At 43.3% G+C, this 26,790-nt stretch overlaps 2 protein-coding genes across 2 annotated transcripts; both read right to left on the bottom strand.

The window, feature by feature from the left end:
* Positions 1-678: 678 nt before the first annotated feature.
* On the bottom strand, positions 679-11,556 carry barx2 (BARX homeobox 2). Its single transcript, XM_056441329.1, has 4 exons — positions 11,170-11,556; positions 5,671-5,980; positions 2,800-2,884; positions 679-2,366 (listed from the first exon to the last, which is right to left on the bottom strand). Exons 1-4 carry the CDS (start codon positions 11,354-11,356, stop codon positions 2,094-2,096), a joined length of 855 nt encoding a protein of 284 aa, XP_056297304.1. The 5' UTR covers positions 11,357-11,556; the 3' UTR covers positions 679-2,093.
* A 3,223-nt stretch (positions 11,557-14,779) lies between these two features.
* On the bottom strand, positions 14,780-20,289 carry rbm7 (RNA binding motif protein 7). Its single transcript, XM_056441723.1, has 5 exons — positions 20,102-20,289; positions 19,646-19,808; positions 18,250-18,325; positions 15,953-16,037; positions 14,780-15,746 (listed from the first exon to the last, which is right to left on the bottom strand). Exons 1-5 carry the CDS (start codon positions 20,192-20,194, stop codon positions 15,393-15,395), a joined length of 771 nt encoding a protein of 256 aa, XP_056297698.1. The 5' UTR covers positions 20,195-20,289; the 3' UTR covers positions 14,780-15,392.
* Positions 20,290-26,790: the final 6,501 nt, after the last annotated feature.

Here is a 26,790-nt window from a genome sequence, read left to right on the forward strand (position 1 = left end):
CCGTTCCCTGAACCACACCCCCGCTCCACCCACTCTGCAGCCGAGCCTAAACACCCCCCGCTGCCACAGAGTTCAAATCAGATACCGAAAGAGTCAAACGGTCAATAATACTTCCGAGAAGTGGTGGAGCCTCTGCCGATGAATGCACACGTAAGAAGCGTACTAAGAGTGTGTACACAAGGCGTCGAAGCGCCGTGCACATTACTCACGGCTAACCTGCGCCGTTTGCTTTACAAACCATCCATGTCCGGTATCAGCCACTAAAAATACACTTGAGCCTCGCACAGGGTCACAGAGGAGCCCTTACAAGCCAGCGTGTTTGCTCTACAGATAAAGATGATAAATGTCCTAGTGCCAAAATGCTAAAATGCTTTGTTCTCTTGAACTGTGATTTATGGTGAACTTTGACTGGAGCTAATACATTGTCGAAAGCTTCCATGGTAATGGATCAGCCCCAACTTCAACCTGCCAGTTCGACTCTAACTGTTTGATTTACACACACTTGGAATGACGTGACAGTACAGCTGACCTGCAAGACACTTTAATTTGTGGATGAACAGCTTTATGAGAGACACACCTAAATAGAAAAGATGTTCTTTGAATGTGTGGTTGCATAGAGCATGCATGTATAATGACGCATTTAAACATTAATTCACCAAAGATCCCAATGAAACCAAGTGGAATTTTAAAACGATGGCTGTTTTATTCAGTGTATTTAAATACGTAAACACACACTTGTACAGAGTAAAAAGGATCGTACACACACACTTTTTAAAAAATGCAAACAAACTTAGCAAACAAACATTATTTACATCAGAAAAATACTGCACTTTTTTTTAATATATATGACACAATAACAAATACAAATAAATCTGTGTAATTGCAAAAAAGTTAAACTCTTTAATCACAATTCTTTGCGGGGAGGGGGGGAAGACGGGAGAGTTGAAAGAAGTCAGTGGCAGGCAGTTATGATAATATGATAACTGTTTGGGGTACTCATGCAATGCCTACAGGCGGGAATAGGTCTGAGATTTTAAATGTTCAGCATTTGCCGCACAGCTTTGGCACTGGTTATGATTTATGGCCTTTGAGAATCTCTGACAGTTTAAGAGTCTCAGTGGCCTCGTGGCAGAACGAGTCCTCCTGACTCCCATGAAAGGAGAGAAAAGATCAGAGACGGCAGTAAAATTATACATACAAACTATTTTAATCCAATTTAAATCAGCAGTTAAAAATACTGCTTTACATATATATATATGTAAAGCAGTATTTATATATATATATATCCGAAAGACCATATATTTTAAACTTTATACACATTTCTACAGTATGATACAGTGTATGGCTTGGCAGAAATATGGTTTAGTTCTTTTTTTCAGATTGAAAAAATTAAAAAAACGCAAGCTTTACTCACCATATAATGAAACATGTGTGCCTTAAAGCAGTGCAGAGGAACTCCACAGTAAACATCGAGGCGCTCTTCAAAACTTTACAACTCTGTCTCCAAAAATGGAACATGTAATCAAAGGGTACTGTAAAAAATATACTTATTGTATCGACACTTTAAAAGCGTTCCTCTGAGACCGACAAGGCACTGTGGCCATTGAGTGGTACCTAGTTGTTGGCAGTGAAGTGATTGTATAGTAGATAGACACGTAGAGACACTACAGTAAGGCAAATCTTGATACTTTGGCACATGCACGTTGGGAGGCAGCTTGGCGGACCGGCGGTGCGTTTGATCGTTCATGTCTGCCCGATAAGGGGGTGCAGCGATGCCAGTTCCGCTTTCACTGACCCGACTGACCTTAGATTTGACAGATTTACACTCCTTATACCAGCGTCCTGCTCAAATACAGGCCACGTATTCACCAGTGCAATCGGCGTGTTTCGGCATTTTAGCTCTCGCTGTGATACATTATCGAATACACAACGACATTTTTTTTTTAAAAGCCTGCGTTAGGTAACGATTGGATTCCAGCAATATGTTTCCAGTCAGATTCTCTCTAAACGCCACACAGGCTTTTTTTTTTCAGTGATCCTGAGGCACTCATTGTTTTCAGGTTGGCATCAGTCTTTGGTTATTGTGTTGTTGCTTAGCTGGCTGAATGAGTTTCCGACTGCATCGGGAGCGCCGGCTCTCGCTCCGATTCCTCCATCGCCGCGGCCGGATTGAGAGTTACTGAGCTGAGATCTTGAGGTTCCAGCTGAGACGCCTCTCCTCCTTCCTTTGTCGCCCTCCTCATCCTATACTCTTCCTCCACCTTCATCCGTTGCTCTTCGGCCTCTATTTCTTCCGTGGTGGGGATGGAGTTCTTCTTGGGTCTTCCCTTGGGCTTGGTCGGGGCCTCATGACCTCCTTTGAGCACCTAGAATAGCACACAGACAATGTTAGCGGACTGGTAATAAATGGCAGCAGCAGTCAAAGGCAACGCTGGCTATTATAGTCATTAAGAGAAGACGTATTGCCGCTGGCTGCCCCTTGTGCACTCATTCATCTTTAATGATTTCAGGTCCTTTTTGTTCTCCGAGTTGTTGACCCTTGCACAAAAGTGTTTGCTCTCCCTGCCGTCGTCATCGGTCACGGCTCACACCACACCCCTTTCTTTGCTGTCGATGCGGCTACCTCTCTGGCAAAGTTCAGCACCATACGTGAAATGGTCAGTTGGCTGCAGAATGAAAGCCACACTTTTGGACGATGTTTTTTTTCTTCTTTTAAAATAAATAAAAAGATAACAGGGGTCATTCTTCTTCTTTTTTTCACAACAACCCAGACATGCTTGGCTTTACTGTATTTCTTACCATTTTCTTCCACTTCATTCGCCTGTTTTGGTACCATGTCTTCACCTGGAGCTGTGTGAGACCGAGGGACTGGGCCAGGTCTAACCTGAAAGAATCACAAGCAAAACAAACAGCACATTAGATGTGGGTGTTTCGTCATTGGCCGTGGCTGAGTGCCATACACCTCTCGCATGCTTCAAGATCAATCTGCACGTTTCTCAAAAGCACGAGGTAGAAGGTAGAATCCGTCTCAGCCTTTCCTCCCCCACTGACTGAGGAAAATATAGAAACGATAAGAATCGTGGAACTAACTTTGGTTTATACCTTTCCACTAAATATATAATGGAGCTTCAAGCATAGAGGTTTCCAGCATGGCACGCTGAAGGACAGTATAAGACCTCTCTTCTTAACTTCTTAAAGTCTTAACTCTGTCTTTGAATCTCACATCAAAGCTAATTTTCCCCGTATAGCTGGAGTTTGACACTTTACACCTGCAGCCCAGGAAACGCTGCTTGACTTGAAACATCTGTACCGGGGGTCAGTAATCCAAACACGGCGCTTGTACAATAGGTGCCGTTGGAAGAAACTGTGAATGCATCCACCACATGTGTTGATCCATGACTAATAGGGCTATTGGATGCTGTGTAATGGGATAGCTCAGGAAGGGACAGATGAAGTGAACAAGGCATCCATTTGTAAAAGGGAAGCAACGGTTATCTGGATTTTTTTTTTTTTTTTTTTTTTTAGATGAGATTTCCTCTTCCTTGCTCTTCTCAGTCTTTTAACGGTCAGATGAAGGGGTTCTCAGCCCCCTCCCCATCTCCCCCACCAGCGAAGAGAAGTGCCTTGAAAGTGGAAGACGAGACGGAGAAGAATCTAAAAAGGCAGAGCGGCATGAGTCGCAGGATATCATCTACATAACTTAATACCGTCCATAAAGAGCTGTGTGTGTGGTTGTTGTGTGTGTGTGTGTGTGTGTGTGTGTGTGTGTGTGTGTGCGTACGTATCTGCACTTCAAAGGCCACCAGACACACCTTCAAACTTCCCGAGCATGTGTGCCTCAGCTTATAGCAGTTCACGGCCGGAGGTAAGGATAAGTAATTTGCAGAAAAGTAAAACACCCCTCTTATTTATGGTCATTAGTTCTCGATGGATAGAAACCACCCGGCAACAGAAACAGTTTTTTAATTGCTCCCTCCAGGCTACCGCAAGACTGATATTTTGTCCCATGCTCCACCTTTCACTTGGGTGTAGCTGAGAACCTTTTATTTTTTATAATGATGATGACAGTGCAGATTATTGAGACACTAATTATTATAATTGTAAGCTGTATAAAATCATTGACGCAATATTATATAAATAATTAAGTCCTTTTTCAGGGAGATTTTTGGTTTTGGTTTCTTCTCGTAGTCTCGATTCACAGCCGCAGAGGTTCCAAGAAAAGACGAGTTATCTTTGGATCACAATAAACCAAAGTGGGGAGCACGCCACACCTTTGATGTGGGGTTTTAGAAGGCAGGATTTTCTCTGTTGATGTTTTTGTTACGCCAGCTGGGTTATTTAATTAATTTTCAACAGTGTCAGAATCGGATATTTTGACAGGACACAGTATTTTGGCACGGCCACTCGGTTGGTTTTGATCACTGATTTGTGCTCAGCCTCGGGGCTTATGCTTGAAGATGAGACATAGGGCCTCTCCAAACAGCTCCAGGCAAGCCAAGATGTTGATACATTTAATAATACATCGTGGGAGTTTTCCTCAAGGATGGGATGTGAATGCAATGACAAATAAATGCAGTTTATTTCATAAAACCTCGTTTCTTTTCAAATAGCCCCACAGGATGCGACGTGTGGGGCTATTTGCATATCTAAATGCATGAAAAGAGTTGTTTTTTTTAAACAGCCGCTGATTTACACTCAGTATAGAAAACATGGATGAGTAATGAGGACGGAGAGTCCAGACGTCCAATCTCTGCTCGATGCAAAGGTTCACAAGCTGTTTAAAAATTCCTCCCACGCATGTGAAGGAAAGCTTTTTACAACATGTATGGCTCAAAACTATTCTTGGTTGGATGGAAAAGCAGCCAAATATAAAAGTGAAGCTTACAATAAAACTGGAAAATATAGTCTAACCTCATGTCAGGTCCCAAAAATGACCCACAAAATGGAATTTAAGACCCACATATAAACATGTAGATTACTTCATCTCATTGCAGAAATGTACTTTACATACACCTGCACATGTGTGAAATGATTGGCCGTAAATCAATGTAATATGCTTGTGTTTGCTTGCGTTGGCCCCCGTCCCTGCCTCTTTGAATGAGGCAGTGTTTCTTTGTTGGGGCTTTTCTGCTGTTGGAGGGCCTAGGGTTAAAACGTTACTCTTGTCTCGACTAGAATGTTGAGGTAATGCTCTGGCTTAGACAAATTCACATTACATGAGACATTCCCCGCAGGATAAATCAAAAAATGATGATGTTAGGTGAACCGCTGCTTGATAATTGCACTTGTGGCTTTGTGAATGTGCATGGATGCGTGTGCGTGTGCGTGTAAAGTGTACTTTCAAAATGTGCTCGACGCCAGGTAGGTGATCAAAATGTCACCGCTGATTGACGCGTAGATGTCTGACTGACGTTTGGTTGAAATGTAATAATTGCGGTGTTTTTCTTTTCTTCCCTTTGACGCATGCAGTGGTTCGCTTTCTTTTATGTTACCGCGTCACAAAATCGTTTCAGGTGGTTGTGAGGTTAGCAAGCGTGATTAACCATCTTCTACTTATGCGCTTTAATGTGTTGCTTCAGCTCTCAGTGTGTGTGTGTGTGTGTGTGTGTCCTGTCGATTTACTGTATTACTGCAATTCTAAGAGAGAAAGAGTCCCTCAGCGGTACTGACCGGTCAGGTGTGGACAGGTACTTCTGCTTCTGGAACTTCTTCTCGAGGCCCATCAGCTGCAGCTCGGTGAAGATGGTGCGGCTGCGGCGCGGCTTCTTCAGGCGGGCGGCGCCGTGCTCCGTTTCCGACTCGCTGCTGATGCTGAGGGGCGTCCGGCCGGGCGAGGGCTCGGAGCCCCGCGGATGCTGCGGGGAGAGCAGGTGCGGGGGCACTCCGGCCGGGGACGGCGTCTGGGGGAGGTGGAGGGGCAGGTTGGGGGGCTGCCGCGTGATCACGGAGAGCAGAGGGTAGGCCCGTAGTGACGAGGAGCCTGGAGGAGCGAGACGCAGCGGGTCAGATGACAGAAAAACAGAATTGCATGGGTAAAAAATGTTTTACAAAGAATTGAGGAATATTAGATATCTATATTTAATCACTGTTTTTAGTGAGCTCTCATGTGCCACCCAGTCACCTCGGTTGTCCCATTATCGACCGGCAGTAATCACATAAGACGGGTTCATTGTTAATTGACCTGCGTTTGCTGTGAAAAATGTTTTGCTTTTGACCCCCTCCATGTAGAGGGCCGCGATCCCAATGACGCAGACCTGTGTTTTACACCGCTTCTCTGAACCCTTCAAATGAATGATTATTTTTCAGCGGTTGTTAAATAATAACTGGCTTCACGGCACATAACCAACGTGCACACACACACACACACACAGTCTGACAGCATGATGTGCACGCACACACAGAATGAGCTGTAATAAAAATCCAGAGAAACTAAATCAAACACTGATCAGCTCATAAACTTTTGTCCCTCACTCGTGCACATGTACGTCGTCACACACACACACACATTTTTGTTCTTTATCAGCACAGACAGAAGCAGCAAGACGCCAGAATCAATAAAAAGTAACACTTGTCTGGAGCCAAGCTGGGAGGGAAGGAGACCGGGAGGTGGGTCGAGAGGATGCGGTGGGTCATCCAAAGTGAATATAATAGCTGCCCGGGAAAATCCTCACGGCCTCAAATATAAAATCAATCCCGTCCCCAACATTTACAGGCCAACGGAGCACAGCGCAGGCTGTAACCGTACGAGCTGATAAGGGACGGCAGAAAGGACACAGTGGGGATCATGGGAGTCGAGGTAGAAGATGTGGAGGAAGATAAAAGGCTGCGATGGAAGAGAGAAAATTGGAGGTTATCACACACCAATACACAGCGTGTGTGTGTGTGTGTGTGAGAGAGAGAGAGAGAGAGTGTGTGTGTGAGTGTGTGGAGGAGACAGCGACTTTGATTTTCTTATTGCCGTTGCTTTAATAATTTCTGTCTTATGCTGAGGACAAATTTGAAGACTTAAGAGGAAGACTTTGGGAGAGGATCAAGGCGACTACGAGAAGAGTAAGAAGAAGAAGAAGAAGAAGAAGAAGAAGAAGAAGAAGAAGAAGAAGAAGAAGAAGACTTAAGAAGAAGAAGACTCAAGAAGACTCAAGAAGAAAAATACTCCAGAAGGCTCAAGAAGACTCAAGAAGAAGAAGAGTCAAGAAGATGAGGACTCGAGGAGGTGAAGGAGACGCCTCAAGAAGATAAGGACTCGAGGAGATGAAGGAGACGGCTCAAGAAGATGACACAAGAGGAAGACCCGACAGGAAGAGGAAGAGGACTCAAAAGTACAGTATAGTGCAGTCTAAAGTACAATTTAGACTGCACTACTTCCCAATGAACCTCACATCAGGTATCAGACACAGTTGCTCTTCACTCATGCACACACACACACACACACACACACACACACACACACACACAAGAAGCTGCTTTGGGCTCATGATGTCATCATGGTGAGACGCTGAGGTCATCACTAATCCTCCGAAGTGATGAGATTGCTGCTATTGCAACAGGTCTAGACAAGAAGACCTCTTCCCTCTCACTCTCCATTTATACCTTTCCATTTATATTGCTCTCAGGTTTTTGTTGCCCTCACTAAATCAGGTGTGTAAATGTGTTAGATCTTCTGATATCATCACCTGATTGAACGTGTATCGAATTTGGTGTCATACTGAATGGGGAAACCCCCATTTCGGTTGGTCGGGTCATCTCTTATCAACAGAGAGCTCGAGGTTGTCTCCGAGAGAGAGAAAGAAAGAAAGAAAGAAAAGGAGAGGGGAGCAAACGGGGGAATGGCAGCCGCCGTGACTTTCCACTGACAGCGAGGCCGTCCCTCTGACATGCTGTTGACAAGTGCCAGTGTCCTGTCAATAGTCTACAAATAAACTGTTTGAGTAGCGAGCTGCGAGAGAGCCACTCACTCCGCCGCATGTACAAGCGCAGTGATACTCTTGATAATCACAGTCGGAATGTAAGGACCGGCACAAGCGCGCATGGTGAAGACATACCTGCCAGGAATAGATCCAGAACGTGTGTTAAGAATTCCTTTTATTACCGACAATTTGCTCTATATCCTTCAAGGGAAAGAATGAAACATAGCTCCTGCACCAGTCTGCGATAATGGCCTACAATCTTTTTTTATCAATGGAGTGATTAATTGCTTGAAGCTATATGACAAACATGAATCGTTGACATGTTGTGGAATAAACTAGTAGGAAGGAGGCTGGTTAATAAAACAGTTTTTATTTTATTTTTTTAAGCCGTTCCCTTTGGGCAACGGGCCACACAGCTTTGTATTTGTTGTTACTCATTGCTGTTTTAATAATGGCTCACCTGCGGGACATGATTGGAACAATGTAATACTATACTTATGAACAAATAAGAAGGCAAAGCATATATCATTTAGTTGAGGTTTGTGGTCACAGATTATTTTTCCCATGCATGCAGGCTCCGGCTGAAGCTGCGCGCCGAGCATTACATTAAACATAAGCATTAACTATTTAATCTGGAACCCGATCCACACATGTCTTCCTGCGGCAGCTGAAATCGGTCTGTTCCACCACGACTACTTTTAGAACTGATGTATTACTGATCCTTTGTCCAGATAAGAAACACGTGACGGACGTGGCTGCGCAGAAACGGGCGGGGAGCTGACAGCTTGTCGAACATTATCCCCCAAACCTGAAGATGGAACATCTTTGTGTGTGTGTGTGTGTGTGTGTGTGTGTGTGTGTGTGTGTGTGTGTGTGTGTGTGTGTGTGTGTGTGTGTGTGTGTGTGTGTGTGTGTGTGTGTGTGTGTGTGTGTGTGTGTGTGTGTGTGTGTGTGTGCGTGCGTGCGTGCGTGCATACCTGTCCATGCGTGTTGACATAGGTGTAATCGGCCTTCTCAAAATGGCTTTATGCCTAATGGGAAATGTTATTGTCTGCCGCGGTTTAGGGCTTAACATGGGATGAAACCTCCTTTGCTCAGTTTGATTTCTTCTGTAAACCCGCAGCCAGCACACAACCAGTATGCAGCGGCCCCTGAGCTGCACACTCCTGCTCTTTGTTATTTGTGTTTTTTTGTGTGTGCTTTTTTTTTCATCATGCTGTCAGGTGAGATTACACCACAGTTGATCTTAATCTCTCTCACCTCTTCCAGAAAGCACCACTAAAAGCCCTACCCTTGGTCCTGCTGAGAGATGGGACTCCAAATGAAATAGTGTAACCTGCCATTATAGGTCGTTCTGTGTTCAGCAAGCAGGTCAGGGCTCATTGTTTCTGATCCATGAATGGGAAGTAGCTCATCAAGTATTGGCCACTTTAACTTGAACCATTTCAGAAGAAATTAAAAAAATAAGATTCACATTTCACGGTGAAAATGTCGGAACAAACAAATAATTTGTCGTTAACTCCTTCAGGCAGCATTATGGGCATCGCTGTCTTCCTGCGGCCTCCGCTGGTGGCAGCAGGTAACAGCATCCTTTTCTTTGCGGAACATAGAAGTCAACTGTCAGTCGGTCAGGACCTGCAAGCCCATGCCAACTTCTAAATGCAGCACTAAAAGCCATTGATGTGAGGGAATATACGGTGTCTCACACCCCCGCAGCTACAAATAAGTGGTGGGCACAGTGTTCTGATATGCAGGGCGGGTCACTCTATCCATCCGAACAGAGGGGTGCCAGAGCCCAGTCGTATAGTGCCCCCTCGCATACACCAACCCATATCGGAGGGATGAGGGAATCGCTCCCCCTATTTTTACCCGCACCAGCCGCATGTCATCGTCAAATCGCAGTGGCTATTATTTCAGACTTTAGAGCAATTATCCTAATGGTTACTGGAGCGTGCAGTATAGCTCTTTCAGTTGTTCGGAGTCATCTGCGGGGTTACGATTTAGAACTTTTTTTGTTTTGACAAGATAACATGTGCTGTGTGTGTGTGTGTGTGTGGCGACTGAGCTTTATTATCACGGCCAATTTCAGCACAGCACAAGGGCTGAGGAATGTGTCCATCGTTTAGATCGTTCTTATAACATCTTAATGAGGGAGGGTGGGGGTGGGGGGGATACTTCTTGGCCAAGTGGAGATTGGTGATTATCATTCAAAGGAATCAGCGTGAATGAAGCGTGTGGGATGACGCCACGGTGCGTCTTGTTTTCTTTCTGCATCAGTCGAGGTGAATCCGTGTGTCATTGCTCTGGTACAGAGTGGCAGGACCGCAACGACAGTGTAAACGACACCCGTTGTGTGTGTGCGTGGTGTGTAGAGAGTGTGTGTGTGGGGGGCACAACTTTACTTTGTTGTCAGTCACAGATTGTTGGGACACAGTAGCGCACTAATGCTAAAACGATCCTCCCGTTTGCAAAAGTACAGCAGCAGCCAAAGTGATCAAAGGTAAGGCCTTCAAACGGAATAACAGAATTAATCAGATGAAATGAGATGAAATTGGCAAATAGACAAGAGTTTAAAGTCGAGTATGTTTTCCTTGTGCATCTTTTCCCACTGCTACCTCATTGACCTTTAACTTAAAACAACTCATCAATTGAGTCATTCATCAGCTCAACAAATCCCCCCCGAAGCATCGCTGACATTTACCCACATGCACGTCTTTGACTTTCAACACTTCGCTGCAGTGATTTATTTAATGTGCAGGAGGAAGGAACGTGGTGCAATTTGTGGAGGAAACAAATTAATTGTGATTCATTTATAACTACTTCTTGAGAGAGGAGGGGAAAAAAGCATCTGATGCATTTGTTTCATTTTAAGCAACGACTTTATAAATGAATTGTGATTTATAAGTGTCACAGATATATGGATTATTTCCATATGCACAGTTTCTAGGGCAGGTGATTGTGAATTAAAATAAATAAATAATTAGACCTAAAACTTCATGGCACTACACAACTGTTGTTATTCTGCACGCATCATCACACACTTCACACTAAACTATTTCCAATGTAAATCCACATTTGCTGAGACATGCGCACCATTCAGATATATCATCTCTTTGAATTTACATCAAACATACATTCATAATTAAGTCGACCATTAACTTGCAAACGCAATAATTGCATTTCTGATAATAATAAAAATATGGTATCATTGTATTTCTGTCTAAATGACAACAACAAGACAAAAAAAGAAGTGTCCTCTTACCCGAGCATGAGTGGAGAGGCTTCGGCCGCACGACGAGCGACGGGCACACCGAATACAGAGAAAGTTTCTCAAAGTAATCACACGTCTCCTTGGAGAGGATCTCGTCAATCATGAACGTCTTGTAGCGCCGCCGGGCAGTCTTTAGTTGCCCGGGGGAGGAGAGCCTCAGCTCGGCTTGACAGTGCATGATCGGTCCCTCGTGCGCCGCGCGCTGTGTGTATACCTTCGCTGCTGCACACGACACTTTGTTCACCGATACCTCTGAGGCGCGCGCGACTCGTGCGGTTCATGCGTTGGAACGATGCATAGAGAAAGGAAAAAAACGCCGCTAAGCTTTTTTTTCTCCCCTGACGTGACGTGACGTGAGATCTACTGCCGTCAACTTGAGCTGCGCGGAGCGCCACAGAGGCAATGGAGTGACTGCGGTCCGCGCTCACACCCACCGCTATATAAACCATCCCTGACTCAGCCATTGCCCTCCTCTCTCTCTCTCTCTCTCTCTCTCTCTCTCTCTCTCTCTCTCTCTCTCTCTCTCTCTCTCTCATAGACTGTTCACATGCCCAGCTACCCCCCCCACACACACACACACACCACCACCAACAAGTTATCTTTCTCGCTGATTATTTTTTACATATTGGTTGTGCAACTTTTCTATTTCGACTCTAAAAGACGTCCTTGTAAAAAACGAATAGGCAATTCATCAATACAAATATGGTATATGTTAAATTATAGTTTATATAATTTATGTAAGAAGTCCACATCGAATCTAAAGACCTCTGTGGTACGAACAGTAAGCCGCTTCTCTGATTCAAACGCTTTAATTCATTATTATTGAAATAATCTAGGGATTACCCCGCGGCTAATTTATTTTCTATATAAATATAACGTATTAGGCTACTTATTTCATCCGAAGTTATCTTTATTCACAATCCAAATGTTTTCGAAATCTTCATTTTGGACTGGGACTAAAAAAAGACTTTGTGGCATATCCAAACCACAAAAGGGGTGAATAATCTGTTCCTTCTATTGTGCTCAGTTATTAACCCCTTAATGTGCTGTACTGTGGTGTCGGTGCTGTTCCGTGAATCAATCGTTGTTGCTTTTCTTTTTGTTGGAATTTAATTATTAGTTAGAATTAAATATATTATTTGTAATAATAACGAAACGTGTGGCAAAAACAAGTGGAACAGTGTTAAATAAGTGAAATGAGCAGAAATGCAATATGGACTGCGGTCAAAAGCCAAGTCGATCTGGATTTATTTATTATTAATCAACAATCACGGGGGCGCTAAATAAAATTCACAACTCTCTCAAATAAAATAGCACACCACGAAATAAGTTTGATTCAACAATCAACGATTTGTTCTTCTTCTGTTTTTGGAATAGTCCATTGTGTTGTCGGTCAGATCGATGTCGGCTGATCGGCGTCCGGGCTGATGAGCTGATGCCGGGGAAGTCAACCCTCTCATGCCGGTGCGTTCAATGCTCTCCACAGGCTGAGGGAGAAACCGTGTGCGCCTTTTCCATCGTTTCATTTCTCTAGAACTTTACCTTTTAATTATTATATTATAGCAACGTTATATATATATATATTTTTTTGTTCACGCCTCGCTTCCTGTCAAATCAGCTGATGGTCTATTTCCTTGAAATATTATAGGAGGCAATGAAAATAGTTCGGTCGCATACAACTTTTTTTAAACAATGTACATGTTGCAGCCTATAATTTAACTAACATATACAACGAACAATCCAAGTGAGGAAGAGTTGAGTTTGACATCAGGACAGCAGAAAGTCTCTACATCTTCCGCCGGAGACTGAAAACACACCTTTTCCGACTACATCTGGATTAAAACACAGATTTGCACTTCAGTGGCACTTAAATAGCACTTACTTATGGTACTTTTGTAGTTCGACTATGTTGTGGAAATGTTACTTCCTGTATTCTTGTTGTTCTTAGTTTATACTCTAGGTTGAAATGCACTTATTGTAAGTCGCTTTGGATAAAAGAGTCTGCTAAATGACATGTAATGTAATGTATAACTTCGGTGTCCTAAAAAAGGAGGGGGGGGGGGGATTATCATCTAAAGAATTGGAATTAATTACAACTCGTGTTCCAAGTGGAGGAGGACATGTGGGAGCTCTGGAGGAAAGAGCTCGGCTTCTTTTCAGAGGCTTGATGACTTCATCAAAGAGAAAGAGAGAGCGAGAGGGGGGGGAGATAGAGAGATGCAGGCCATTGCTGGAGCACATTGTCCGTGTTCGGGGTGGTGGGAGTCCACCGGAAGAAAAAATAACCCGGCAGTAGGCACCAGTAGATTTTAGCTCTCAATTTCTAAACCAAACTGTTTATATTTCCCCATAATTGTTTTTTTATTGCAAGGCGCGGGTTCCTTTCATTATGGTTGAATAATGCGTTTTCTGGTAGTTTCTATAGTGGAAACAGTATATCTATTTCTCCCAGAAACAATTCCACGTTTTCTCCTATATTTAAAAAAAGTTAAATTAAAATCGCACTCTATAAAACCATCTTAATCAGGTCTAGAACTACCGGGCTACTGTGGCACCAATGAACCCAACAACCTGAGGTTGGTTGGGGTGGGGGTGGTGGTGCAAAGACCCCGGAATCACGACTGCGGGCATCTTGTCACTTGAGGGTCGAGAGAAAGAACGCGGGAAGGGGAAGGGAGGGTCTCTGGATGTTTGGAAGTGGATCATTTCAGCAGACACGCTTCTATATAAATCCACACAGCAGCGGCTACCGAGCGGCCCCTCTAATCCGCCCGCTCCAGGGCTGGAGACGCCAGGCAGATCAACCAATTAAAAGAGGTATGCCTCGGCCAGAAGCGCGCGCGCGCGAGGAGGGCCTTCAGTACCGACACCGAACAGCGGATACGCTCCATTAGAGCGATTTGGGAGCATCAGGATGCAACCCGACACGAGGCGGATTAAAAAAAGGCAAGACGGAGTTTAGTGGGGAGAGGTGTTTCAAATGCACCTCCACTTTTGGACACTGCAATTTATCGAGGGATATAGTGGTCGATACAGCGCGCGATCCGCCGCTAAGTGTCATAAACGCTTTCGGTGGGGTAGATTATGACCCCCAACGCGGACATTTCGGAATTTGATCATCACTGTGATAAACGAGTCCGAGCAGAGGCACTGACGCAACACGACACGTGGCGGATCAAAGTGTCGCGAAATACGGGATGGAACGCTCCTTTCCGCATCTGTAGATCACTGGTCCAACGTGATTGAGAACTGTAAAGTGTGAAATCCACGTAAAGGACTTGAAAGCAGCCTAAATTAGAAAAGGTCAAATGCAGGCGCTGATCAGTAGCTCGGTTATATTTGACGTCTTAATTGATTCAATAAATGCGTGTGGCGCCACCTGTAGATTACTTCATAACTCACTGCACAAGTGTATTAGTTACATGCGGGCCATTTATAGGTGCAGATAAGGCCATGGTCGCATGCATTACAGCGTGTAACGTCAACATACAAAAGGCTCACTCAGTTAACAGAGTCTCACACAAAGAGCTGCAAATAGCATTCATGATCTACAGCCAAGACACCGGCATCTGAGTGGCGGCCGGAGGAAAGACGATGCAAGTCAAATGAAGGGAGCTTTATAATAATGAAAATGTTCCATTTTAAAACAGTTAGTCTTACAGACTCAGAATAAAAAACTCGAAACAAAGCCCATTTTTCTCTAGGAAAGAGCAAGGTCAACAGCTCCGACATGATTAAGAAAGGATGGGGCCCCAATGCTGTAAAAGTGATGCTGGTGGAATCTTTAGCTGAACATTCAGTTACTACCGCAAAGTACCTGAAGAATTTCTGAGAGCACCGGATAAATATTGTTTTGCATAAAATAAAAACTCGCCAGAATTCTACAAATCTTTTTTTTCTTCTTTTAAATACATTTCCCTTCGTCTTTCAAAATGACGACTAGGCATGTCTTACTTTTTTTCTTCTTCTCCCCTTGCCCTCAACACAGCTCAAAATAATTGAGACATTTGTGAGGAAAAGCTCACATAAAAGAAGTGTACACATTTTAAAACGCCTTAAAAGTAAAAACAAAAATGTCGAAGGCATAAGTTATCAAATCATCAAATTGGTGGCATCATGGCCAGACAACCTGAGAAAACATGTGAATTGAACAACATATTTTTTTTTTGTACGCCGTCCCACAAATGTGTGAACAATGGAAGTCTTTACGCGTCTTAGTACCGCCGCCACCTATTATCTTGGTGGTCACGGTTGCCTCCCTTATCGTCGTGGTGTCTGTTGCCACCTCTGTTGCCGTGGTGACGGTTGCCACTCCTGTCGTTCTGATGGTGATAACTGTCGTTCTGATGGTGGTAACTGTCCCGGCCTTGGCGGCCAGGAGCTGGCTCTTCTGGGTAGCGCTGGTTCCTGCCACCGCTGTTCGACTGCCGGTAGGGGGCGCCGTCGTGTTGCCTCGAGCCTCCTCCGCCAGAGTTCCCCCCTGTGGGTTGCTGCCTCTGCAGAGGCTTGGAGAAGCCGTCGTTCGCCTGCTCGAGCTGCGGCATGTGGAGCCACATCATGTTGTTCATCTGCGGATTCATGAAAAGAACAGTTAACGTGACCTGCGTGTCAAATGGTTAGTTGAGAACAAAGTTGTTTCTATTGCTGTCAAATGACATTGTCGAAATGTATATATTCGCAACACTGGCACATTTCAGCTAAAACACGCACAGAGCAGGTCTGAATAAGCACTACGAATTATAATAAACATAGGTAAAACATTTTAAAAGATTACCATGACATGCTTCTGCAGATTATCGGGAGATGAAAAAGACCTCTGCATCAGGGTGGGAGGAGGAGAACTGAACTGTCCTGGGGTCCTGGAAGAGTTAAACAAACCACTGTCACGCATTTCATCTCAAAAGGGAAAAGAACAATATAGTGTCGGGTGGTGCACATTCAACACATTGACTACCAACAAATCCATGTCAAATTTGAGGAGAAGAATAATCTATATTTGGGGGATGTTTTCACTCGTGCTTTGACCTTATTCTGCCTCTTAGGCATTAGGATAGGTCCTGTGTTTCAACATTTTAGAGGATCGCCTCAGGGAGAATTCGTTAAGACAAGCCCCATGCTTCAGTGGTTTCACAGCGTTTTGAATATATGTGTGATCTAACCGGACAATAGTCAACCGTGATAAGGATGGACAAACATTTCCGAGTATCTCGAGCAGAGTCCAACCCCTCGATGAAGCATGATGTAAACAAGATCCTGCTTAGGCAAACTAAGACTTCAAGCCAATAGCAGTCAGTATCTAGTCCAGCACATAATTTATTGACACACAATGTATCTATCCTACCACGTCAGCGACGTTACCATCAACTGGGAATATGCTCGAGATAATAGTTTTATTAGATGTACTACAAAATTATTTGTCACCGGTAAAGAAAGACATGGAATGGATGATGTGGAAGTGCATCAGCACCGACACAAAGCCGAGTCTGACGCCTCCATTTCAGAGGAACTGGATTAACCCGAAAGGAGTGTCGCAATCAGTGGATTGTTTGCACCTGTGCCCGACTTTGATGCATCAATGGCAGTTAAAATCAACTCGACAGTCACAGCCGTCTGCTTTGGTTTGTTTCCAACAGACACGCTTTGAGAAGGTTATCGAAACAAGATTGCAGAAGTTATCTTTATCTTGAGGAAATGTTCCTGCAAAACATTTTTTTTTTAACTCCTTATTTTTGTGGAGATAAAGATCGCAAAGTGCAGCCAAAACTTTTCTTTTAAGTTGAAGGAGTTCGTTTCGTTTTTTTAAGTAAGTTTGTGTTGAAGAATATATTGATTACCAATATTAATGCATTGTAATGAAACTCGAGCTGACCGGAGGGAAACCCCTCTACCACGGAGCAAAGGATGCCACGCTGATCGCCCCCGGTGAAGAGTAAGCCAGGTGAGTGATAGCTCAAAGTTAACCTATCTGTGTGATGCACACCCCTGGTGTTTCTGTCAGCCTGCTATCTTTTAGGTTGTTAAATCGGCATTAATTACAAACTGAAATGGAATCCAGAACAGCATGTGGTAGGCAGTCAGTTACATCATTGTTTACAATTTGTTATCTCAGTTTTAATGTGTATTAGAACAAGAACGATCAGTTATTTTGAAACTTCCTTACACTTTCAATTAAATTAAAGTAAACTAAATATATACTGCAGAGATATATACTGGTCTTGGGGCAATACTCTTCCCAGCAATTGCCCTAACAGGCACTGCTGCATGTAATTTGGCATAAAACCTGGAAGGGATTGCACAACAAGTCTCCTATACAAGTAAATACAGACCAGAACAATCCCATTTAAAGCCACATCTTTGGCCAGAGCAGAGGTAACTGCCAAGAGTATGAAAAACATGCATGTCCAAGTCATATTCAATAAGGTATATCCATCTTTGGGAACACATTCAACACACTGAAAAGCTGGAACCAATTACAAATCTACAGCAGAGCCATTTGTCAAACAAATATAACCTAATGACAATCGAGGCAACTAGAAGGCTCCATTTACAGACCAAACATTGGGCATCCATTTGCTAATATAGTAACATATTACATTATATGCACTGGGACTTGCCTCAAAAACCTTTTCTTTAAATGCATTTAATATGATCACACAATTAACCGTACGCTGTAGTTCAAAATAGAGGGGAAAAAAAGAAAGTAAAGGCGTTCAGCTGCTGCAGCTGTTCATCGCATCCCTTCAGATAGCTTGAAACGGACAGTGCTGTGGTTATGCGGTTGCCACCACAGCTCCACATAGATGCATTTGACTCCATGAGATACCGCATGAAGAAACTCCCAATTGGCAGGTCAAAGTTGAGATGAAATGTACAAAGTGGACTCTCTCTTTGATGAGCAACAGGTCGCTAGCGTAACTTAAAATCAGGGCTAGAGGCACATTTTAAGATGCAGCTGTGGAATCACCATGAGAGCATCATCTGCTAAGCCAGTAGCTGCTGTAATGCGATGGAGAGTGCAGGTAACCAGATTTAGTTTCTGCCACTGCTGGACAAACTGTCAATGAGACTTACCTCTGGCCATGCGGATTTGGGATATTTGCAGGATTTGTATTCTGCGAGTTCCCTGGACTGCTGCTGTGACTGCTACCTGTGATGAGGCAAACAGAATAAAAGTCTCTTGGTGAAGGGCAAATCAATTCCAGTTGGAAAATAACTACAACATACTGTGCAAGTACGATAATTGTTTTCTTTTCTTTTAGTCCCCTTACATTTTATTTTCACAAGGCATGAAAACATGTCAAATCAATCTTTGGTTTGAATTTATATGCTAAAAAACTAAAAGCGCTGTTTGGTATTGATTCAGCGAGAATTGATGCATGACACGTTGTCCTTTATATGCAAACGGTGCAGTTTTCAGACAGAATGTCAACAGGGTCACGTAGAGACACAGGTAAACACACAAGTGTGCTTCTGGGACTTTAGTTGATTATAACAGGGATGATAGTCCTTTGTGAGGGCAATTCATTAACTCATATTATTAATTATATATTACTAAAAGCAAGCTCACCACGAAAAGATTCTGACAAGCTACACAATGCTAATTGCAAATTTAATTTAAAATCAAAATTGATACAAACTGTTCAAGCAACAAACTTAATGCATATTCTTGTCCAACTGAACTGTCTTAGCAGCTTGAGTTCACCCTAAGAAAAGAAGTGCTCCTTTTTTTATTATTAAGTATAAACTCTGCTTTGAACGTTACTTGAAAATAAAATAATACGTCGTGACACATTAACGTTTATCTATTCTATATCAGCCCCACTTTGGACCCTTTGTATATTAACATACATTTGGTTCACAGAAGTAACCATTTTTATTTTCTGAATTTACCCAGAAGGTCATTAAAAAACTCCACAACAGGGGTTGTGAAACATTGGATCAAGTGTCTTTTAACCACTGTTGAATTTGCAACTGCGATGACTATGCATGTGTATTCAGGGTTCTTACACATTTTGACCAATGGATTTCCAGGACTTTAAACCAAATTTCCATGACCAAACTGAAATCTCGGTATAAACATGAACAATTTAGAAAATGTTGCGTATTGAGAGAGTACGCCGGCTTATATTTTGAGCATCTTTCTTTAAAAAAACATAGTCATTTCAAACTCTGCGTGAATAAACATATGATAACACATTTCCATGACTTTTTCAAAACTTTTATGATTTAAGTTTTTTTCCATGACTTTTCCAGGCCTGGAAATGACCATTTTAAAATTCCATGACTTTTCCAGGTTTTCCATGACCGTACGAACCCTGTGTATTGTAGGCATTTGTGGTTTCGTACGAACCCATGTGTCTGAAATAAAGTTAGTTATCTTGTTGAGAAACGTCCTGCAGTGCAAATACCGCCGATATGTTCCGAGCAACGCTAAAGCGTCTCAAGAGTGCACACCTGTTGAACGTACCTGATCGGAACTGCACGTGAATGGTTCTCCCGTACAGCGATGTCCCGTCGATTAGCTGCATGGCGTATGGTACAGACACTTCGTTCTTGTAAACGGCAAAACCAAATGTTTTCTGTTTCCCATCTGGGTCTTTTGGAATTTTAGTTTTGATGAGAGGTCCCGCCTGCAGAAAAAAAACACACACACACGGTAGCTAACGTTACACGGACAACGACTAGCTAAAGCTAAGCTAACTCTTTTGAAGAACAATCACTTAAACTTCTCTCTAACACATAGTGGCACTATGAAATGTCTGCAGCTATTGTAAGAGAGCCGACCAGCTAATACGTGTATATGATGGTGTCCACTTTAACTCCGACATGTGTTAGCAAGCATACTGTGCAATGAAATGCTATCTGTTTACTTCATACTTGCGAGCTAGCGCTAGCTACGTCTGACCGTTAGCGACAACTGTACCTGAACAAACAGTTCGAACAAAAGCTCCTCCGTTACTCTTGTATCCAAATTCCTTATGAATAGTGTCCGGTCTGTTTCCTCCTCTATTCCCATTGTGCTTGAGCAGATAATAGAACTCTCGAGCGATGTTAATGCGAACGTCTAGCGTCAAAAAAAAAGACGCGCTCTGCCAGATATAGCCGGAAGGCCTGGGTCCGTAAAGGGAAGTGCCGTCACACTGGAGCTTCCGTCGTAATGAGCCGTGGTAGGTTTACGACACCTTCGGTACGTTCACCTGCGATGTTCTACCTTTGCTTTTAGGATAACTAATTGGGTTCAACTTTACCCACAAAAAATAATGCCAACCTGTTTTTATTATAAATGTCTTATACATGGCATATTTAACATTTGGAGCTCCTGCAGTATCGGCCAAAACCTATAAGTATAACAACAATAGATATACGGTAGTCCTATATGAAAACAGCACAGGAGAGATGTCGAAAATTCTGTGCGTTTTAATACCCAAAGTACAATTATATTTACTATTTCAAAAGTGTATCCCATCACATAATCGCATGCATTACGAATCACATCCTTTATTTATTATAATAATGTTTACAATGAGTACGTAGGCTACTCCAGCTGACGTGTGTGTGGGGGGGGGGGATTTGCAAACATAGTTTTGCTTCATGAATTTTATGTTTGATGTTAAAGCTTAAGGTCTAGCAGTTTGAATTGCTTGAAATCTAGTAATAAATTATGCCAATCGACACCCATTCTTTATTAAAGAACAGTCATGTTCCTGTTTGAGGTTGGCCACTATCCAGGACACAAAAGGAGTTTTTTGCACACCACACATTGTGAATTGTCGTAGCATGAAAAGCACAAGTATTGCTAATATATTGAGCATGACTCCACTCCATTCTCATCTGAGTCAGCAGAGACAATTCCAGGACCCTGAAACGGATTCAACCATTCAGTGTGTTGTTTACACCTGCACCTTTTTCGACCGTGACATGTCAAAATGCCATCCGCAAGAAAGGCAACAATCATAACTTCCAACAAGTCAGACAAGCCCCACAGAAGGTTATGCATCTTGCCATATCCTGTGTACACCTGTTTTGTGGACAAAACTAACTTTTATTAAAAAAAATAATGAACTTTTGTTTTAATATCCTTATTTAATGCGTGCAATTACATCCGTCTTCTTTGGTAAGACAAGATGCAACTTTAAGTTTGCGACTATGAAGTAATTATTCTCTTCAATGGCTTATTCAGTTTGTTTGACTGCCTGCCTGGCTGTTGCACACAGATAAGGCTTTCTTTCTTTTTTACGCTGTAGCTCACTGATTGGGTCAGTGACTCAAGCGCCTGGAACCAAGTGCCTCTGGTGGTTGCGACATTGTTGAGTGTGGAGGTCAAGCAAGCGGCGCGTGAGGCTTGACTTCCACCCTAATCAGATGGGCCACGGCGTCTGTACTCCATATTAATTAGATCAATTTAAACTAATGGTTTTCTCCTTCATGCCTGGGAAATATCCTCATATATTATGGTCTAAGTAAGAGAAATCGGGTTGGCACATCTGAGACAGTGTAAATCTTTTACTCTTCATGCTGTTTAATTCATGAAAGAACAAAGTGGGCCCTGTGCTATAGTCATGATAGAGGAGTCGACATCTTGCAATCTCTATGACATATTTCTTCCAGGCAAGGTGCTTTTTCCATTACCGGTACTTATATTTCTCACGTGGTAATAAACACTGCAATTTAACACCGACGTCTTGGCTGTCATCATGTCGTGTGGGACCTTTGCGGCTGTGCGTGGTTGTTAACACTTGACGTATTGGATGTATTGGCGTTTTCCAACACAAGACTTATGATTTAAAATACTGCAAGGTTGCAATGGAAGCAGTAAAACAGCCTAAACCATAAAACCCACACCTGTGCAGTATACTGTTTGATGACTAAAGCCCTTGGATCTATTTTGGGTCCCCCCCTCATTGCCATCACCCCATACATCTCCCTGATGTCTTCCCTCCTCCCTTTTACAACCATTGGACGGAATTCAGGAGTGTTTGGAAATCGGGGGAGAGCGTTAACACAGGCGGACCTGCTGTATTTGTTAAACCCTCATTACTGTCCACAGAAACGGACCCAATACAATGCCATGAAGCCTCTTCTTGCTTTGCCAGAAAATCAAGATGTTTTGCTTTTGATTTCTAAACGGAACTAGATTCAAACATCAATTAGATCCCTTAACAATAACCAGTTCATTCATCACTCTGACTACTGTAACGCTCCGAATACTTGCTCAGTAACTTAGCCATGCCGAAGAGGCTGAACATGAGCAGTAGATGGCAGCATTGATCCAGTGATACTGGTTTACGCCACCATTGCGTTAGTGGTGCTTCCTCTCTGGGGAAGTCAGATGGTTGCTATGTACTGTGGAAGAAAACAAATCCTGAAATTAAAGATCTTGGCTGTTTGTTTTCTTCTTTGCGGAGAAGGGAATTGGAATTGATCGTCATAGGAATATCATCCTTTCATGGTTCTCTTTTAGCCTGGAGCCCACTTTCAGGTTTCTTATAACATTAAAAGGGTTCCAAATGGCTTATTCTGGAGGTCGTATCGTTGTTAATCGACCTATTCAGAGTATTTATATGTTTTAATATAAGCAGCAGGTCCTGAGCTAAAGTCAGTGGCTCACACAACTGATTTACATTTGACACTTAGAGAGCACATGCACTGGGACTCATCAGGAATACGGACATATTGGGTCACGATGAGGCCTCTGCTGCAGTTCATGTGACTATCACAACATTCAATATCTTGTTTTCAAGTGTGCACACAATATCACAAAGGCCTACAGTTGACGGAAAGATCTCAGGTTGAATTATAATAGATCAGTGGTCCGCGTCAAATGTCACTAGAATAAATATACACATTATTTTACAAAGCACATTCAGATACTGTGGAAACTCACAGAATTGCCTTACTGTCACCTCATGATCCCAGCCATTGACAAGCAGAGCACTGTTATGCCTTTCAATCTGTCTGGAAACAAGTGGTGCTCGAGCAGAAAACCATTGTGCAAATTTATAGCAATTACAGAAACCCTTTCGGAGCTAAATATGAAACAGCGGTATGCACTTCAGCTCGAAAAACACATCACCTCCTACACTCTGCGCCATTAACACGAGTGCAACAGTTCCTTTTTTTTAATGACTGGTTATTATTGTTTTTTTGGATGCCTGCACACAAATCTTTGCTGCATTGTTTTAATTAATAGAGGAAGAAAAAGGGAAAAAAGCATGACAAAATGGGAGCAATGCTCTAAGGCAAGATGGTAGCAAACGAGCGTTCATCGAGGGGAAGAAGTAACAGGGCCGGACTCCAGAAATAAGCCACCGCCAGGTCAGATCAGGGTGGAATCTCAGCGCGACTGTAATGAGGCTATACACACACACACACTTTATGCTCACTTCCAATGATGACCTCTGGCCTGGAGGGTTTCGGCGGGACTGTGAAGTGATTGACTGGTGGCCAGACGCATCCTTCTCCCCCGCCTTCATCCACCCTTGCTTTCGGCATTTAACTGTACACAACACGCCCTTCCGCTGCCCCTCCATCTTGGTCATTAATATTCCTAAGTCATGCGGAATGAAGTGATTCTGGATCATTAAACGCATATGAATATTTGTTGGATGAAAGTTTAATTAAACCATCCCTCTTTGGCAGTATGACGTCACACAGCGGCCTCCCACTGAGTACATCCAGTGCCACGGTTTAACGGCCTGTGCCTTCTCGGTACTCGGTGCTGAGCGAGCAACAATCTCCACCTATAAGAGGCAGTCTTATTTTACACCTCCTGCACTGCTGGATAGACTCAAATGATGCGGATGGTTCCTATAGTTCCTGTGTCCATATGTGGATTAATCATACTTAATTCAATAGAGCAGGAGGGACACTTTTGTGGTGGATGTTATTTATTATTCAATACTGTGTGGACTTTAGCCTCTAGTCTCACTTTTAGACCGCTGAGTAACTGGTATACAGAATACATTATCTTCCTGCAACAATTATAATGGGCTGTCGGTTATATATGTTGAGTCCACATACAATATGCATATGATCTGTTATGTCTAGAATCCGGCATGTAACGGCGTGAGATTCTTAGATTACTGCACAGGCCTGAGTGTGATGCGCTATAGGAGAACAGCTACAGTGCACACATTCAGCCACACAAGGGAGTAAAGCCTGGCTCAGCAGAACTATGATCATTTCCATCAATCAATTTCTACAGGTTGGCTTCAAATATTAAGTGCAGGACTTTGGCGAAATGTTCTGTCCTCACTTTGTAAGAACTCTCTCTCTCTCTCTCTCTCTCTTACACACACATACACACACAAGTGTATCATTGGCACCAAAAACGAATAGATGCAAAGATCTTCTGAGGGGTGTCCGAGGCGCTTTGTTTCTTTCCAGTCTGGTCTCCCGTTTCAACATGCTTGCTATCTCAATATAGCCGCTGCACGTTGCTGCCGCACGTTGCTGCCGCACGTTGCTGCCGCCCTAACTTGCCGTGACTTCATTTTCATATCTGCAACTCCCCTCTAGCGTTTTGTCTGTCTGACTCCTTCCTTCACAGACCCCCCACACACACACACATTAAGGGGTAGATCCATCCTGTTGCTACAGCGCTGCAGTGCTGAGTAGCAGTATCAGAGAAAGAGAGGGGGGGGGGGATGTCTGGCATCAGCTCCACACTACAAAACGGACTGCGGCAGGGCATCCAAAAACCCTCTTTTACTTTCACATCACTTAACTCAAGCAGCACTGTTTTATTCCCCAGTTCTAGAAGGTGTCCAATGACTAACAGTGTATGATTAAGAGCACGGAAGCACTATCATGTTACAATAAAAAACAATAAGGGATATATCTTTCTCCATGCACAATTCCATCTACCCCGACTGCTCCCACTACCTCTATCCGTTTAACCGTTCCAAAAAGTGAAGTGTCAGCACATTTCAGTTGGCCAGGCTCACCCCACCCCGACGCCTGCCTGTTGAGGAGCAGAATTGTGCCCTTTGCCAAAAGTGCTATATGGAGGGTGTTTAATGGCGGAGGAGGGGAAATGGCTGTCCTAAAGGATTAATTAAGAAATAGATCCCCACAGCTCATCACACCGCAAATCTGCAGCCTCTCTGGATATCCCATCCCCAACTCTGCTGCTGCTGCATTAACTTCGGAGAGCTCTGTCAAAGAGTCTGTTTATCCTGTATTCTTTTTCCCTCTTCCAAAAAGTAAGATTTTTCATTCCCCCCCACACACACTTCATTGTAATCAACAGTGCCGTGTCCCATATTCCTGCTGCTGAACAGAACATGCCCTCAGAGACAGACACTATTGCAGCGAATAACCTATAACTTTGAGCTCAACCCCCAAAGAAGGAAGTCTTCCCTTTGAAGATTCTCACCACTATGGTAATCAGCTGATCAGAGGATGTTATGCCAACTCCTTGTGATGCAAATATTGGCTTTAGTCGCAAAACTTCTCTCATGCACTTGAGTTCAGGCTCGCACTGTGGCTGCCGTCAATTATGTAATTGCACAGAGGAAAAGACGCTCATTGGATAAAGAACCCTAGAGAGTCGGGCAGAACAACATCTGTATCGTCAGTATGTTGAAGAAATGACAAAGGAACTGGAATGGGTGTGTATTTTTCTGTTTTATAGTCGAAAAAGGAATTCCTCCACTGAGACAAGAAAACACAGCTGTTCTCAAGTCGGAGTTTCTCTCCTTCAAGAGGCACTCGAGACGCTGACGTTTCACGATTCCACTGAAGTGGTCTGCTATCATCCTTATATATTTGTTGTGGATTAAGGAAACTCAAATTTGGCGTTTCACACAGTTCAGATGTTTTTAAAGTAACATAGAATCGGGCTGAAATTGCCAACCCCCAAGAAGTATACGAGGCAAATTAAATAATGCATAGCCGTGTCATTTATTTGGCCGGCTGCGAGGCTATTTATGGAGAGTAAACCAAGGTTAAAAACTTGTGCTCATGATTTAAATTAATTTCTTGCTGTAGCTTTCAGGGATACTTGAAATAAAATGCTGGTCTTTTTATTGGCATAAAATTGCAGAGCTAACCTTCAAATTCCCAGTCAGAACCCTGGAGACCTCCGCACTATTGTTTCTTCCTCCTCAGCCCCTTATCTTCACTGTCAGGGTAAAGCACATGACTTCAAACCGGCGCAGGAGCTGCCCTCGGCTTCAACTGTGTTCCTCACCGCAAAATAGTAGAAAGAAAAGTTCAAGAGGAGTTTGACAGATCCGGCGAGAGGACGATGTCAAATCCACTGAAGGCCGTCGGAGGGGTTTGGATCTGTCATTGTCACAACAAATATTGGGCGTCCCCTCTATCTTTGGCTTGTGGGTTCCTCTGTACAAACGTTCAGCATTCGCCTTGACATTCAACTCCTTTATTTATGACGTCAGAGGGTTGTAGGCGAGCCATGAAACTACCACCAAATGAGTTGAGAGGCAGGTTGTGTAGTAGATGGTGCATATAGCTCTCCATTCCATCGTCAAAGTTTCCATGGCACGATAATGACGTCCACATGCTGGGCGGGTAGAGAGGAACGGATCACTCTCAAAAGGAAATGTTACAAGATGTCTGTATATTTAAAGATATTAATGATTAATTGAT

The sequence above is a fragment of the Pseudoliparis swirei genome, chromosome 20 (genome assembly GCF_029220125.1).
Source record: "Pseudoliparis swirei isolate HS2019 ecotype Mariana Trench chromosome 20, NWPU_hadal_v1, whole genome shotgun sequence".
NCBI classification, from domain to species: Eukaryota; Metazoa; Chordata; class Actinopteri; order Perciformes; family Liparidae; genus Pseudoliparis; species Pseudoliparis swirei.